Source organism: Salvelinus fontinalis, chromosome 22, assembly GCF_029448725.1.
Source record: "Salvelinus fontinalis isolate EN_2023a chromosome 22, ASM2944872v1, whole genome shotgun sequence".
NCBI classification, from domain to species: Eukaryota; Metazoa; Chordata; class Actinopteri; order Salmoniformes; family Salmonidae; genus Salvelinus; species Salvelinus fontinalis.
This window is the reverse complement of record NC_074686.1, coordinates 9,311,518-9,325,823: the sequence shown is the minus strand read 5'-3', so window position 1 is coordinate 9,325,823 and position 14,306 is coordinate 9,311,518. Positions and strand designations below refer to the sequence as shown.

General features: G+C 42.7%; 1 protein-coding gene across 2 annotated transcripts in view; it reads left to right on the top strand.

Moving 5' to 3' along the window:
* Window positions 1-12,334, top strand: part of LOC129819727 (POU domain, class 2, transcription factor 2-like) — a 77,236-nt gene extending 64,902 nt beyond the window's left edge. Inside the window, exons 5-15 of one of the 2 annotated variants that reach the window (XM_055876264.1) lie at window positions 414-527; window positions 861-1,079; window positions 1,317-1,443; window positions 1,655-1,752; window positions 2,067-2,261; window positions 2,480-2,770; window positions 3,072-3,263; window positions 3,716-3,764; window positions 3,964-4,111; window positions 4,705-4,778; window positions 5,331-12,334. In XM_055876264.1, the coding sequence (XP_055732239.1) occupies window positions 414-527; window positions 861-1,079; window positions 1,317-1,443; window positions 1,655-1,752; window positions 2,067-2,261; window positions 2,480-2,770; window positions 3,072-3,263; window positions 3,716-3,764; window positions 3,964-4,111; window positions 4,705-4,778; window positions 5,331-5,629 (1,806 nt within the window). In that variant the 3' untranslated portion in view covers window positions 5,630-12,334. The remainder of the gene's footprint in view (window positions 1-413; window positions 528-860; window positions 1,080-1,316; window positions 1,444-1,654; window positions 1,753-2,066; window positions 2,262-2,479; window positions 2,771-3,071; window positions 3,264-3,715; window positions 3,765-3,963; window positions 4,112-4,704; window positions 4,779-5,330) is intronic. The other variant, XM_055876265.1, reaches the window with a different exon arrangement.
* The last annotated feature ends 1,972 nt before the right edge of the window (window positions 12,335-14,306 follow it).

Genomic DNA, 14,306 nt, shown 5'->3' with positions numbered 1-14,306 from the left:
TTCTAAAAAACAGTTTTTGCTTTGTCATTATGAGGTATTGTGTGTAGATTGATCAATTTTAGATTAAGGCTGTAACGTAACAAAATGTGGAAAAACTCAAGGGGCCTGAATACTTTCCGAATGCACTGTATACGTCAAATTTGAGCTTGAATGTTAGCTGTGTGGTTCATATATAGATGGTACTTCAATATTAATACATGTTTTATCTCAAGAAACCACACAAATCCTTAGTTTTAGGCTAAATATATGTTTTTGCTCCAATCAGGTCATTTCTGGACCGTATTTCTGTCCATTTAAGGGACCCATTTTGGCAACTAAAATGAGGCCTGTGTACCAGATGCCCAAAAACATTTTTATGATTATTCTTTTGAGTTTTAACCTTATTCAATGTTTTCATATTATTCACCCTGCAGAGTAAAGGTGAGGCAGTACCTGAGATGATCTCCACCCATGTGCCGCCTCCTTCCCAGCAGCAGGCGCCTCACCCTCACACACAACTCATGTTGGCAGGGAGTCAGCTGGCAGGGGTAAGCACTGGCACAGATGTAGTGTGTAGGCGGTTAGGGTGATGGACATTAAGCATTTTCTGCTTCGCTTGCTTCTGCATCTTACCAAGGTTGGAGTGAATTCCATTTTTTCACTCAATTCTGTCAATTAAGGAAGTAAACGGAAATTCAAATCTTCCTCATTCCTGAATTGACTGAATTAAAATGGAATTGATCCCATCTCTGCCTCTTACTGCCTGCTCAAACGCTGGGTGACACTATTCTTTTTCTCTATCTCTTCTGCTTTTCCCCCTCCTCTCTTTGGGCAAACCCTACCCTCTCCTTCACCACCTCTTCTTCCCGCCTCTTCCTCAGCTGGCTGCCCTCTTGCCTGCGCAGCAGCAGCTGTTGCTTCAGCAGGCCCAGGCTCAGCTCCTGGCCGCTGCCGTGCAGCAGTCCAACGCGGCTCACGCTGCTCATGCCGCCCACGCAGCCGCCCAAGCCAATCAGCAGCAGCAGCAACAACAGCTGACCAAACAGGAGCAAGCCCCGCCCCAGCTCACCCTCTCTCAGCCTATCCAGCTCACCGCCCAGGTAGGAGCGGCCAGTCACGAATCAGATATGACCAGCTTTAAGCCAATCTAACTCACTAACCAACACTTGTCTGTCAGAAGTGTTTCTCTATATACTCTTAGGTGATGTTACTTTGAAGGCTGGGGCTGTGCACATTTTGGTTCTTTGCTCATTTCTTTGCATTGTATTGTGTGTATGGTGCTCTGTTCAGAAATCATACATGACTCGTTGACCCTTTTCTCTCTCTTCCTCCTGTAGGATATCCAGCAGCTGTTGCAGCTGCAGCAGTTAGTCCTGATGCCTGGCCACCACCTGCAGTCTCCTCAGTTCCTCCTGCCTCAGGCCCAGGGACAACAGGGGCAGCAGGGTAAGTGGGACCTACTAAGTAAGTGGGAACCACCATCATCAACACTGTCACTTCCTCTTGGCACAAAACATCATGTAGAGCTTGGTGTTATGATCTAACTGCTTAGTTCTAAAACAAGTTACAATAAAGTCGTAACAATACAGTTAAAATAAAATAAAGTAGTGTTCATATAATTACAATACTTTAATACTGTTAATAGTGTTAACGGCCTCTCCGTTGTGTTCCTCAGGTTTGCTCTCGACACCTAATTTAATTCCGCTACCTCAGCATCAGCAAAGCCAGGGGAGTCTTCTAACTACTCCACCCAGGCTGGGACTGCAAGCACAGGTATAGTATTATTGAAAACCACCTCAAATATGTGTGTCTGTGTGTGTCCGTGTGTGTGTTGAGACTGGATTTTATAACATACTGTACTACATACTTGTAAGTAGGGTAGGGATCTGCCTCTACAAGCAGAAAACAAAGAGCTTTGTGGAGTCAGTGCTGGTGCATTGATCCAAACGCTGATCTAATCAAACACCAAACCAGTAACCCAGAGTGTGTTTGAATTGATCCACAGTTTAAACATTGCTAATGTCAATGTGCCAGTCCCCTTCGCCATTCCGCAGGAATGATATGGGTTTATGTCTCCTGTACGGTAGCGTCGCCATGGTGACGGCCTCTCATCATTACAGAGGGACAAGAGCGGGGACTGCGGGGTGACCTCCGGAGCCTCGGCAGCCCCCATGACCCCGGTGACCTCTGGCCCTCACGGCGAGGAGCCCAGTGACCTGGAGGAGCTGGAGCAGTTCGCCCGCACCTTCAAACAGAGACGCATCAAACTGGGCTTCACACAGGTAAGTTTGTATGCGTGCGTGTGTTGTGATAAAGGGCAAGAGAGCCATAAGCAATTTGATCAAGCTAGTCCTCATATGGGTCAGAGTGTGTGTGGGGGTGTGTGCGCGTGGGTCAGAGTGTGTTTGCAGTGGGGGGGGGGGGGGGGGGGGGGGGGGGCAGGAGGAGCTAGAGGCCAAAATGAAGATGACCGGTTAACAGAAATTCTCTGTTCCCCCAGGGTGACGTAGGCATGGCGATGGGGAAACTGTATGGGAATGACTTCAGCCAGACCACCATCTCTCGCTTCGAGGCCCTAAACCTGAGCTTTAAGAACATGTGCAAGCTCAAGCCTCTGCTTGAGAAGTGGCTAAACGACGCAGAGACCATGGCGATAGACAGCATGCTTCCCAGCCCAAACTCTCTCTCCTCCCCCATGATGGGATTTGAGGGCATGCCGGGGCGCCGCAGGAAGAAACGCACCAGCATTGAGACCAACGTCCGCGTGGCCTTAGAGCGCAACTTCATCTTGGTGAGAAAGAGAGAGGTCCCACACCAGACCACTGGGGAACACACTCAAATGACATTCTACTCCCTACCCTGCACTCACAGTGGAGTACATAAACCAACGACTCTGTCGTGAAAGTTTATTTCACTTTTTGATGAACATTTCATTTAAAACTTAAATTAATATTTAGTCTTGCTTGGTATTTTCTAAATACTGCTGAAACTGTTGAATGTAACATTGACAACATGTCAGCTTTATGCGATATAAAATGTTTGTGGCCTGTGACAACATGCTTGACCATGATTTTTGACTGTGTTCCCTCCAGAACCAGAAGCCTAACTCAGAGGAGATTCTCCTGATGGGCCAGCAGCTCAACATGGAGAAGGAGGTGATTCGGGTCTGGTTCTGCAACCGGCGCCAGAAAGAGAAGCGCATCAACCCTTGCAGTGCCACCCCTCCCCTGCCCAGCCAGCCCCCCTCCATGATGCACAAACCCCCCTGCTACAGCCCGCACATGGTATGACCCCGCACTCACCCCATCCCCACTCTCCCCACCATGCCTCTCATTGGCAGGCCTTTGGTCCATTGCCTCCCTGTTTCTAAGTTTGGAAACAAACTGTCTAAATACAAGTCAGGCATCATGAGAGGAATAGATCTTTGACTCTCTGGATCTATGGACTTGCCCCCCTCCCTCTGCATGACCCCATGTGTGACCCTGTGGCCTAACCCATCCTGCACTGCTCCACTCTCAGCACCATGCAAATGGCTACACTGTTGTGTGAGGTGCCAAATGTTACAGACCAACCCACACGTCATCACAGTTACACCATGAGAGCATGTTTCTTCTGTCTCTCTTCTCCTCACGGCCTATCGACCGCTCTTTCTTTCTTTCTTTCTTTCTTTCTTTCTTTCTTTCTTTCTTTCTTTCTTTCTTTCTTTCTTTCTTTCTTTCTGTTCCTCTCCCTCCAGGTGTCCAGTCAGGGGCTGCACCAGGCTGCCACCAGCCTCAGCACAACAGGTGAGGAAATAGATTGTTTGGATACATTTGTGTTTTTGTGAAGCTAGACAATAAGTGCCAGAGGTCAAAATTCCCTTTAGTGGACTAAGACATAGAGACGACTGCAGATGCCCAGTACCATGGACATTGGGAAAACCTAGCAATGTAACCAAATGTACTGTATACCATTCATACTGATGGTTCGCTCTTTCTTTCTCAGTGACCAGTCCATTACCCTTGGTGACCTGCCCTCTGACCCCCTGTGGCTCTGCAGCCACCAGCTCCACCCCCTCCTCTAGGACTCCGCCTCCACACAGCACAGCAAGCCCCGCTCCTCCCACCCTCAGTACCCACAGCCTGAACGCTGGGTGAGTCTCTTTTCTCTCTCTCTCTCTCTCTCTCTCTCTCTCTCTCTCTCTCTCTCTCTCTCTCTCTCTCTCTCTCTCTCAAACACACTTTGATATTCGCTGGGTTAGTGTCCCCTAATTATATAATTATACTTCTACTCTATCTTCTCTCTGTCCCTTGCACACTCAACGACTACTGGTCAATAGAACACTGACTCCTAACACTGAATCCTCAGCATCTGCTAAACTGTGTACGCAATAAAGTCAACTTTGAGACTGGATGAGGTGATATTTACTGACTTGCTGGGAATTTATGGTATGGGACTACATGGGGAATGTCATGTCACCCCACCTGTTTAGCAGCAAATCTGAAAGTTCTCACACATATGAAGAAACATGAATATTTGTCTGCAGGCACGGACGTGCTAGTCATCCCAGAGTTAGACCCAGGCCAATGCATGAATTGAAAACATGTTGTGTATCCTTAATAGAAAAACATGAGGGTGTTTGATTAATGAGCTTTCACTTAACCCTCTTGGTCCTTTCTCTATCTCTGCATGTGTGAATGTGTGTGTATGTGCACATGGGGGAATATGGATCCATACATATTCCAGGAACACAATGATGGGAGTAAGCACAGGGATGAACCAGGCTCTCGTCAGCAGCAATCACCTGGCCACAATGCAAGGTGTGTTTGTCTGACAAAATCGGTGTGTATCCAGATTATGGACGGTATTCTGACTTCTGATAAGCACGCGCAACACTGCCTGGCGTAAATCATGACTTGGTGTCAATAGGATACAATTTTGAGTTAAGCGTGCTGTTCTCAAGTCAGAAAAGAGGATGTCCCTCCATTTGCCATCATTTCAACATGCGATTTCAGATCACTTGAAATTGCATGTCTTCACACCATCCCATTCCATCCATATCACCACCAAGTAGATCATAAGAGTGTCGTGTGTGTCTGTGTGTATGTGCCAGGCGTTTTTCTGTAAGCTCTGACTGGCTAAGCTCTCCTTGCTCTACTCATACTACTTTCTTTCATTTGTTGCAATGTCTCACCTTCATCATCACCATCCTTCATCTCACCATGTCATCAGTTACAGTGTCACCCAAATCGATGCCGATGTATCTCTGGTAGGTGTATTCACTTATTCTTTCTCCTCTACCTTTCTCTTCCCCCACCAATCCTTCCACCTGCCTCTCTCACCCCATCCCCTGTAACTCTATCATGGTTCAGCTCTGGCTGCCAGTGGTGGGCAGCTGCCCATTTCCAGTCTTGAGGCCGGAGGTCAGATGATCCTGGGCGGGGCTGGGGTTCGCCCCTCCCTATTCCTCAACCGCCACACCCTCCTGCCTATGGCGTCCCACCAAGCCGGGGTGGGTTTGGTCGGCGGTCTCAGGGGAGCCTCTCCACCCCCAGGTGCCAGCGGCATGGACGTCGACTCCTGCTCCGCCTCTCCCTGCTCCAGCCCCGCATCCTTCGGCTCGTTCAGCGAAGCCTCACCGCCGCCGCTTGGCGGGGCCATGGCCGAGTGACGACGACACAACCCAAAGGATCCAATCGGAAGGAGGAGGAGGAGTTTTAGTTGAGCTTTACAGAAACACCTCACCTTTCAACCAAAGCCATCTCTCTCTCCCTCCATTTGTCGCCTCCGCTCTCTCCCGGAGTCTTTCAAAGCCAAAAAAAATACACAGATTGAAAGAGGAAGAAGAGAGCGAGGAAGAATGGAGAGGAGGAGAGAACAGGTGAACGGTGGAGATTTAAACCAAAAAATATATATATCTATACAGTTGGAGAGGTGGCATTGTGGCACGCAGTGAATGCTAATGTACATTTACTCCTTTCTCTGGAAAAGAACAAATGAGCTGAAAAACCTGATGAAAAAGAGGGCAGGGATGAGAACTGAACTAAGACAGAGAGAGATGGCAAGGACAGGAAAAGAAGGAAAGAAAGAAATACTTTCAACAAGCTTCAGCAGATGGATGGAAAGAAAACCAAATAAAGAAAACCTACAGGGGAAAAACACAGAAAGACAAAAATGACAAACATGCCAAAATCTCCAAAACCGAAATACCAAAACACTGAAACCAAAAAAACGGAGAGAAAAGCTTTACTTAAAAGACTTATGATTCTGATCTGTCCTGGATCAGCACATCAACCACACTTAACAAGGCCAAAAACATGTATCATTTCATCATAATATATTATTTTAAAGTTTTGTTTTCAACACTTTTTCAACACTTTTACAACACTTATTTTTTGTATTTGATATGATTTGAGCTTTGGGTTATGTCATACCAAATGATTTGATATAGATATCTTAGTAGTGTCAGTCCTCCCACATATCTCTACCTACCTCTCTAGTGGCTCTACAGTTTCAACCTAGTTACAGTATTAAACTGTGTTGTGGATTTAGCAGTCACCTCAGACTAATAACAATTAGTAACTTTCCAACTTATTTTGTGGTTTATTTTCTTATTTCTTATTTTTCTAATGATCATCGTAATTATCATCATCACCATTAGGGTTATTATCTTCAATATTTGTTTAATATGATGAGATATTTTTATTTAACTATGCAGGTCAGTTAAGAACAACATCTTATTTACAATGACGTCCTACCCCGACCAAACCCGGATGACGCTTGGCCAATTGTGCGCCGCCCTATGGGACTCCCAATAACGGCCGGTTGTGATACAGCCTGGATATTATTGCCTCCTTTGTTTCATAACTTATTTTATATAGTGGAGTCAAAAATTATTGACACCCTTGATAAAGATGAGCAATAATGACTCTATAAAATAAATTATTAAAATACTGGGCTATATTGTATGCAAAAAAAATGGGAAATTATATTATGTTATATGAATAATTGCTCAGAGAAAGAGATTCTGTTTAACTAGCAATACAACATTTTTTTTTTTTTAAAGATAGGGGTCAAAATTATTGTCACCCCTGTTTTCAATACTCCAGCATCCTCCCCTTGTGATGATAAGGACACTGAGCCTTTTTCTAAAATGTTTTATGATATTGGAGAACACGTTGGGAGGGATCTTTGACCATTTCTCCATACAGAATCTCTCCAGATCCTTGATATCCTTTGTCTGCGCTTATGGACTTCCATCTTCAATTCAAACCACATGTTTTCAATGGTGTTCAAGTCTGGAGACTGAGATGGCCATAGCAAAATGTTGATGTGTGGTCAATTAACCATTTCTTTATGGATTTCGATTAGTGGTTGGGGTTATTGTCTTGCTGGAATAGTCCCATAACATCAATGATCCACCACCCTATATTACCGTATGAGGAACTTTTTCACCACTGGTGTGCGTGGCCAAAGAGATCCATTTTCATGTAATCTGAACATAGAGCTCTTTGGCCAAGCACACCAGTGGTGGGTTTGGTGTTGAAAAACCGAAGCATATGCATAAAAGTACCTCATACCAATGGTAAAATATGGTGGTGGATCTTTGATGTTATGGGGCTATTTTGCATCCAGTGGTCTTGGGGCCCTTGTTTTAAGGTCAATGGCATCATGAACTTTCCCCAGTACCAGGGCATTTTAACCGAAAACCCGGTTGCCTCTGTGGAACTGAGTGTGGAACTTCCAGCAAGACAATAACCCCAAGCACTAATCAAAATACACATAGAAATGGTTAATTCACCACAAAATTAACATTTTGCAATGGCCATCAGTCTCCGGACTTGAATCCCATTGAAAACCTGTTGTTTGAAGGCTCAGTGCAGTTATCCTCGCAAGGGAAGGGTGCTAGAGTATTAAAAACAATAATTCTGAACAATAATTCAATAATTCTGACCACTAATTCTGACCACTTTTTTGTTGTTGATTTTCTTGTATTACTTGTTAAAAAATATATATTTCTCTGAGCAATTGTATTAGTGTAAAATAACATAATTTCTCCAGGTTAAAAAAAACGAACAATATAGCTCAGTATTTTTATAATTTATTTTATACCGTTTTTTTTATCACCTTTATCAAGGGTGCCAATAATGATGGACCTGACTGTATATGAACACCAAAATGTACTCTACTGCCTGTTGCTTCAAGCACACATACATACACACACACACACACACACACACACACACACACACACACACACACACACACACACACACACACACACACACACACACACACACACACACACACCAGACTACACTAAAATGTATCGAGATGTTGAACCAAAATAATCCTTTATGCCTTTCATTATAGTTGTTTGCCTGTTTTTTTAAAATACACTACCGTTCAAAAGTTTGGGGTCACTTAGAAATGTCCTTGTTTTTGAAAGAAAAGCACATTTTTGTCTATTACAATAACATCAAATTGATCAGAAATACAGTGGAGACATTGTTAATGTTGTAAATTACTAATTGTAGCTGGAAACGGCGGATTTTTAATGGAATATCTACATAGGCGTACAGAGGCCCATTATCAGCAACCATCACTCCAGTGTTCCAATGGCACGTTGTGTTAGCTAATCCAAGTTTATCATTTTAAAAGGCTGATTGATCATTAGAAAACCCTTTTGCAATTATGTTAGCACTGCTGAAAACTGTTGTTTTGATTTAAGAAGCAATAAAACTGTCCTTCTTTAGACTAGTTGAGTATCTGGCGTATCGGCATTTGTGGGTTCGATTACAGACTCAAAATGGCCAGAAACAAAGCACTTTCTTCTGAAACTCACCAGTCTATTTTTGTTCTGAGAAATGAAGGCTATTCCATGCGAGAAATTGCCAAGAAACTGAAGATTTAGTATAACGCTGTATACTACTGTGTACTACTATTTCTGATCAATTTGATGTTAATTTAATGGATAAATAATTCGCCTTTCTTTCAAAAACAAGGACATTTCTAAGTGACCTCAAACTTTTGAATGGTAGTGTATATAATTTCCATATAATTCCACCAACTTCATATCATTCACTTCCAGTCAGTCACTCTTGGATACCAAAGCATTGTTTCTCCCAGCCGGAAGAGCCGGGAAACAAGTGTTCAGACAGAAACCTCAGCAGTGTCAAAAACCAAACACCCAATAACAGGACGACTCCACACCAAAAAAAAGTGACAGCGTCCCTCCCAACCCCCTGCCCTCCATCCCTTCTGTCCCTCTCCTTTGCCTCGAAAGATGGGGTGAAAGGGCCAAAAAAAGAAGAGAAGAAAACAAAAAGACTACACAGAGAAGTCAAAGGCAAAAACAGGATCTGTTGGAAACTGCAGGGGAAAACCGAGGAGAAAGCTGGAACGGAGGACCCAAACCAAAAAATAACCTAACCAAAACCTCCGTATGAGCAACTAAACTGAACAGATAAGAAACCAAAAACCAAATACAACACGTTGTAGACAAAGAGGAGGAAGAGGAGGAGGAAGAGAGAGGGAGGGGTCAAGCCCTGTCTGTATGTCGGAGACAGAGGCCTTCCCTCTCACTCTCTCCTCCCTCCTCCATTTGTGACCTCCTTTGTTCACCCTTTTCCTGGACGGAATAGCTAATGACCTCGCTGAACTGAATTAACAAATATATATTTTTTGCTTTTCATGGTCTGTCTGTCGATTGCTGTATGACTTTGTCTCATTGCTTTCTACTTGACGGGGTGATTTATTGCCTATTTTCATATCTTGTCTGGGTTCTTTTTTGTTGTTGTGCTTTTTTCATTAGGTGGTTGGAAATAATACTGTGAAAATGTAGCTTCCAAATTTTTCTTTGATCAAGAATGTCGTGAAAAAGCCAAAACTGAATACCAAAAGCGAAACTTTTTGACACACAGACATACCAAATACCAACCAAACCAATGCACAATTGTCAGAGAGGAACAGTTGGATAACTGTGTTTGTGCTAGGTTTTCTGGATAGATATATAGAAAGACTGGTAGAGCAAGAAAGGTGCTGTGCGAGCGTGTGCATTCAGGCATGCTTCCATACATGATTGAGCGTATACCTGTGTGTGAGATATGGATGGTGTGTATGTGACAGGAGAGGAAAAGTGAGATCGAATGAGTGTGTGGAAAGAGTTATTCTCTTGCATATTAACCAACCCATAAAGATTCAGTACACACTGTTCTGTCTAGTGTACCACAGAATAGTGTTTGATAAAGGCATGGAACGTCACACGTGAAATGAGGCATACTTGGGCACATATAGGCAGATATTAAAGGCAACCAATGATAATATTGTGGGGAGGGGCGGGTGGAAATCAACTGAAAACCAGTTGACAGACACTTTTAGAGGGGATTTATCTGTTAGTGCTTCAATAGATTTTGTAGGAAAAAATATATATGTTCTACTGCTTATTTATTGCTAATGTATAAAAGGCTGTGAAATGATCCTTTATACAAATGTTGATGATAATAATGACTTGATTTTAGACCAAAAGCTTTAAACTATCTCTCTGGGGATCTTTGTTTGAAGATGTGTATTTATTCATGTTCGGGGGAGGATACATTTCTTTGCAAATGATTTGTACGTTATGAACTCTCACCTGTTTATTTATTGATTCATTCATTTATGTAATTTATTTGTTATATTTCTGGATTGGGACCTTTGAGGTTCTATTTTGGAGAGAGGTGATCTTGAGATTAAGACAAGAAGACAAAATGCTTTAAAACACAAAGAAAAAGGCGGAGCTTTAAAACAAAAACTGAAACCAAATGTAAAGACTGTGGGTGTCATCTCAGAGCCCATGTCAACTGATTAAAGCCCTAACCTAACGGAGAGTAAGAGAGGGAGAGGGAGAGGGAGAGGGAGAGAGAGAGACTATCAAACTGATCCATGAAATGAGTACATTTTAGAGTTATAGTGGCCCCTGAAATTTCTCCTTTCGCTTTTCTGCTTACACCTGTGAGTGCCAATAGGAGTTCAGACACGTCTAGATGCCTCTAGATGTTCACACTTTCTCTCTCTCTCTCTCTCGCTGTCTGGTCCCGTCTTTCATTTCAAGGTGAGGGCGACGTCATATATACCTCATATTCTTTGATGAAAAACCAAATAGACAGAAGCTTTAATAAGACATGTGACCATGGTCGTCTTGGCTCAGGAGAGGGGTACAAGAACTGGCCTGGCTATTGAGTTTGATGAACAAGCCTTTAGAACACTTTTTTTTTAAACAGTTCAAAAAAACAACCGTTTGTAAGCAGTTTCCTCTGTTTTATAGGTCACTCCTCAGAAGTAGATGCACCACTCCTCTCTCCTTCAGTGGGTCTTTGATTTCTGTTGACAATGCTGTGAGGGTATTGGAGGTGTTTATGGCAATGTTTCTTCTGAGAAGGTGTGTGTGGGATATTAACATGATGCTAATACTGTACAGTATGTGTGCCTGTGTAGGGCTCTCCTGTGGTGGACCGAGAATGATACCAAAGTCAAACCACACAGTGAGACCACACACACAAAACGCACACACACACACAGCTAATCCATTTGTATATAAACATTCAGGAGTCTTCATAAAGACTGTAAATGCTACATAATGGTGTTTATTACCCTTCATTGATATCAAAAGACATACTACTGTCTTCAAGAGCACTTAATGCTATGAAGCAATGCGCCTTGAATTGTGACCATTTTATACTGTAGTTATAAGTGGCTATGAATGTTTGTTTTATGTGCTTATTAAGAATATCCTCAATTTATAGGTCTCCATGAACTAAGATATTTCTTTGGCCTTGAGAACATAAATATGTCTGAACGTCACATCAAATCAAATTGGATATAGTAAAAGAGAGAACAAACAGTCAATTTGGCCCTTATTCTTTGTTTATTTTTTAAACATATTTTTTTCTACAATACAGCTTAAATCCAAAGGTAATTTCATTAGTACGGCAAAGAAAGATTTTACTAATGAAAACCTCAATAGTGAAAACCAAAGAACTCCACCAACCTTTTTTATTTTACACATAAAAAATTGCCATTTTTCTTTTTGATGGTAAAAACTCAAAAAGTTCTCTTTAATACAATGTTTGATGATGATGATAACTATGATGATGCTGATGATAACTAAAACACTGCTCTCTAACTTTGTATCTGATCTGTTATGACCCATTTCATTTCTGTTTGTGAGTAACCTGCTTTTACCTCAAGTCTCTCTCTGAGTTAGTAACCCGTTTTTTGATTTTGTTCCCAACTGTTAACCTGTCCCTTACTCATCGCTATGGGTGTGCCTGTTGTTTGGGGGGAGGGGGACAAATGAAACAGTAAGTGTTAGGAATAAAGTGCGAATTTAGACCAATCTGTCCATGTCTTTTATTTATTTGCCCTCTTGGTGTTATCAAATAGGTACTCATTCTATCAAAAACAGTTATTGAATGTCTAGCATATGACTAAAGAGATACTTTTGCGGTGCCAGTATGTAGATTTAAAGTAGTATTTTGAACTCAATTTGAAGCTGAGTTCAATCATAGTTCACAGTTAACATTGTTTTATTGACAAAAAGGGATCCAAATGGGTATTTCTGCATCAGGAGAAGAATAAAGTATATTGTCTTCTCACCGAGAAACCCTATTACCGGTTTTGGTCAAGAAAGCCCTAAGTCGGTGAACTCATGAATAACTGTTTTATATGCAAAATAGAGTCCTTGATAAGAGTAGGTACACAAAGAAAAGTAGGTCAGAGGTCCAATGTCTCTAGACTAGATACACTACATGACCAAAAGTATGTGGACACCTGCTCGTCGAACATCTCATTACAAAATCATGGGCATTAATATGGAGTTAGTCCCCCCTTTGCTGCGATAATACCCTCCACTCTTCTGGGAAGGCTTTCCACTAGTTGTTGGAACATTGCTGCAGGCACTTGCTTCCATTCAGCCACATGAGCATTAGTGAGGTCGGGCACTGATGTTGGGCAATTACGCATGGCTCACAGTCTGCGTTTCTATTCATCCCAAAGGTGTTCGATGGGGTGCAGCCCAGTCAAGTTCTTCCACACCAATCTCGACAAACCATTTCTGTATGGACCTTGCTTTGTGAACGGGGGCATTGTCATGCTGAAACAGGAAAGGGCCTTCCCCAAACTGTTGCCACAAAGTTGGAAGCACAGTATCGTCTAGAATGTCATTGTACATTATGCTGTAGCGTTAAGATTTCCTAAGGGGCCTAGCACCGAACCATGGAAAACAGCCTCAGACCATTATTTCTCCTCCACCAAACTTTACAATTAGCACTATGCCTTGGGGCAGGAAGTGTTCTCTTGGTTATCCGCCAAACCCAGATTCATCTATCAGACTGCCAAATGGTGATGTGTGATTCGTCACGCCAGAGAAAGTGTTTCCACTGCTCCAGATTCCAATGGCGGCGAGCTTTACACCACTCCAGCCGATGCTTGGCATTGCGCATGTTGATCATAGGCATGTGTGTGGCTGCTCGGCCATGAAGCTCCCGACAAAGCTCCAGACGAACAGTTTTCGTGCTGACGTTGCTTCCAGAGGCAGTGTGGAACTCTGTAGTGAGTTGCGCACTTCAGCACTCGGCAGTCCCATTCTGTGTGCTTGTGTGGCCTACCACTTCGCGGCTGAGCCGTTGTTGCTCCTAGACGTTTCCACTTCACAATAGCAGTACTTACAATTGACCGGGGCAGCTCTAGTAGGGCAGGAATTTGAAGAACTGACTTGTTGTAAAGGTGGCTTCCTATGACGGTGCCACGTTGAAAGTCACTGAGCTCTTCAGTAAGGCCATTCTACTGACAAAATCAAATCAAATCAAATGTTATTAGTCACATACACATGGTTAGCAGATGTTAATGCGAGTGTAGCGAAATGCTTGTGCTTCTAGTTCCGACAATGCAGTAATAACAACAAGTAATCTAACCTAACAATTCCACAACTACTACCTTATACACGCAAGTGTAAAGGGATAAAGAATATGTACATAAAGATATATGAATGAGTGATGGTACAGAACGGCATAGGCAAGATGCAGTAGATGGTATAGAGTACGGTATATACATATGAGATGAGTACTGTAGGGTATGTAAACAAAGTGGCATAGTTTAAAGTGGCTAGTGGTACATGTATTACATAAAGATGGCAAGATGCAGTAGATGATATAGAGTACAGTATATACATATACATATGAGATGGGTAATGTAGGGTATGTAAACATTATATTAAGTGGCATTGTTTAAAGTGGCTAGTGGTACATTTTTACATAATTTCCATCAATTCCCATTTTTAAAGTGGCTGGAGTTGAGTCAGTATGTTGGCA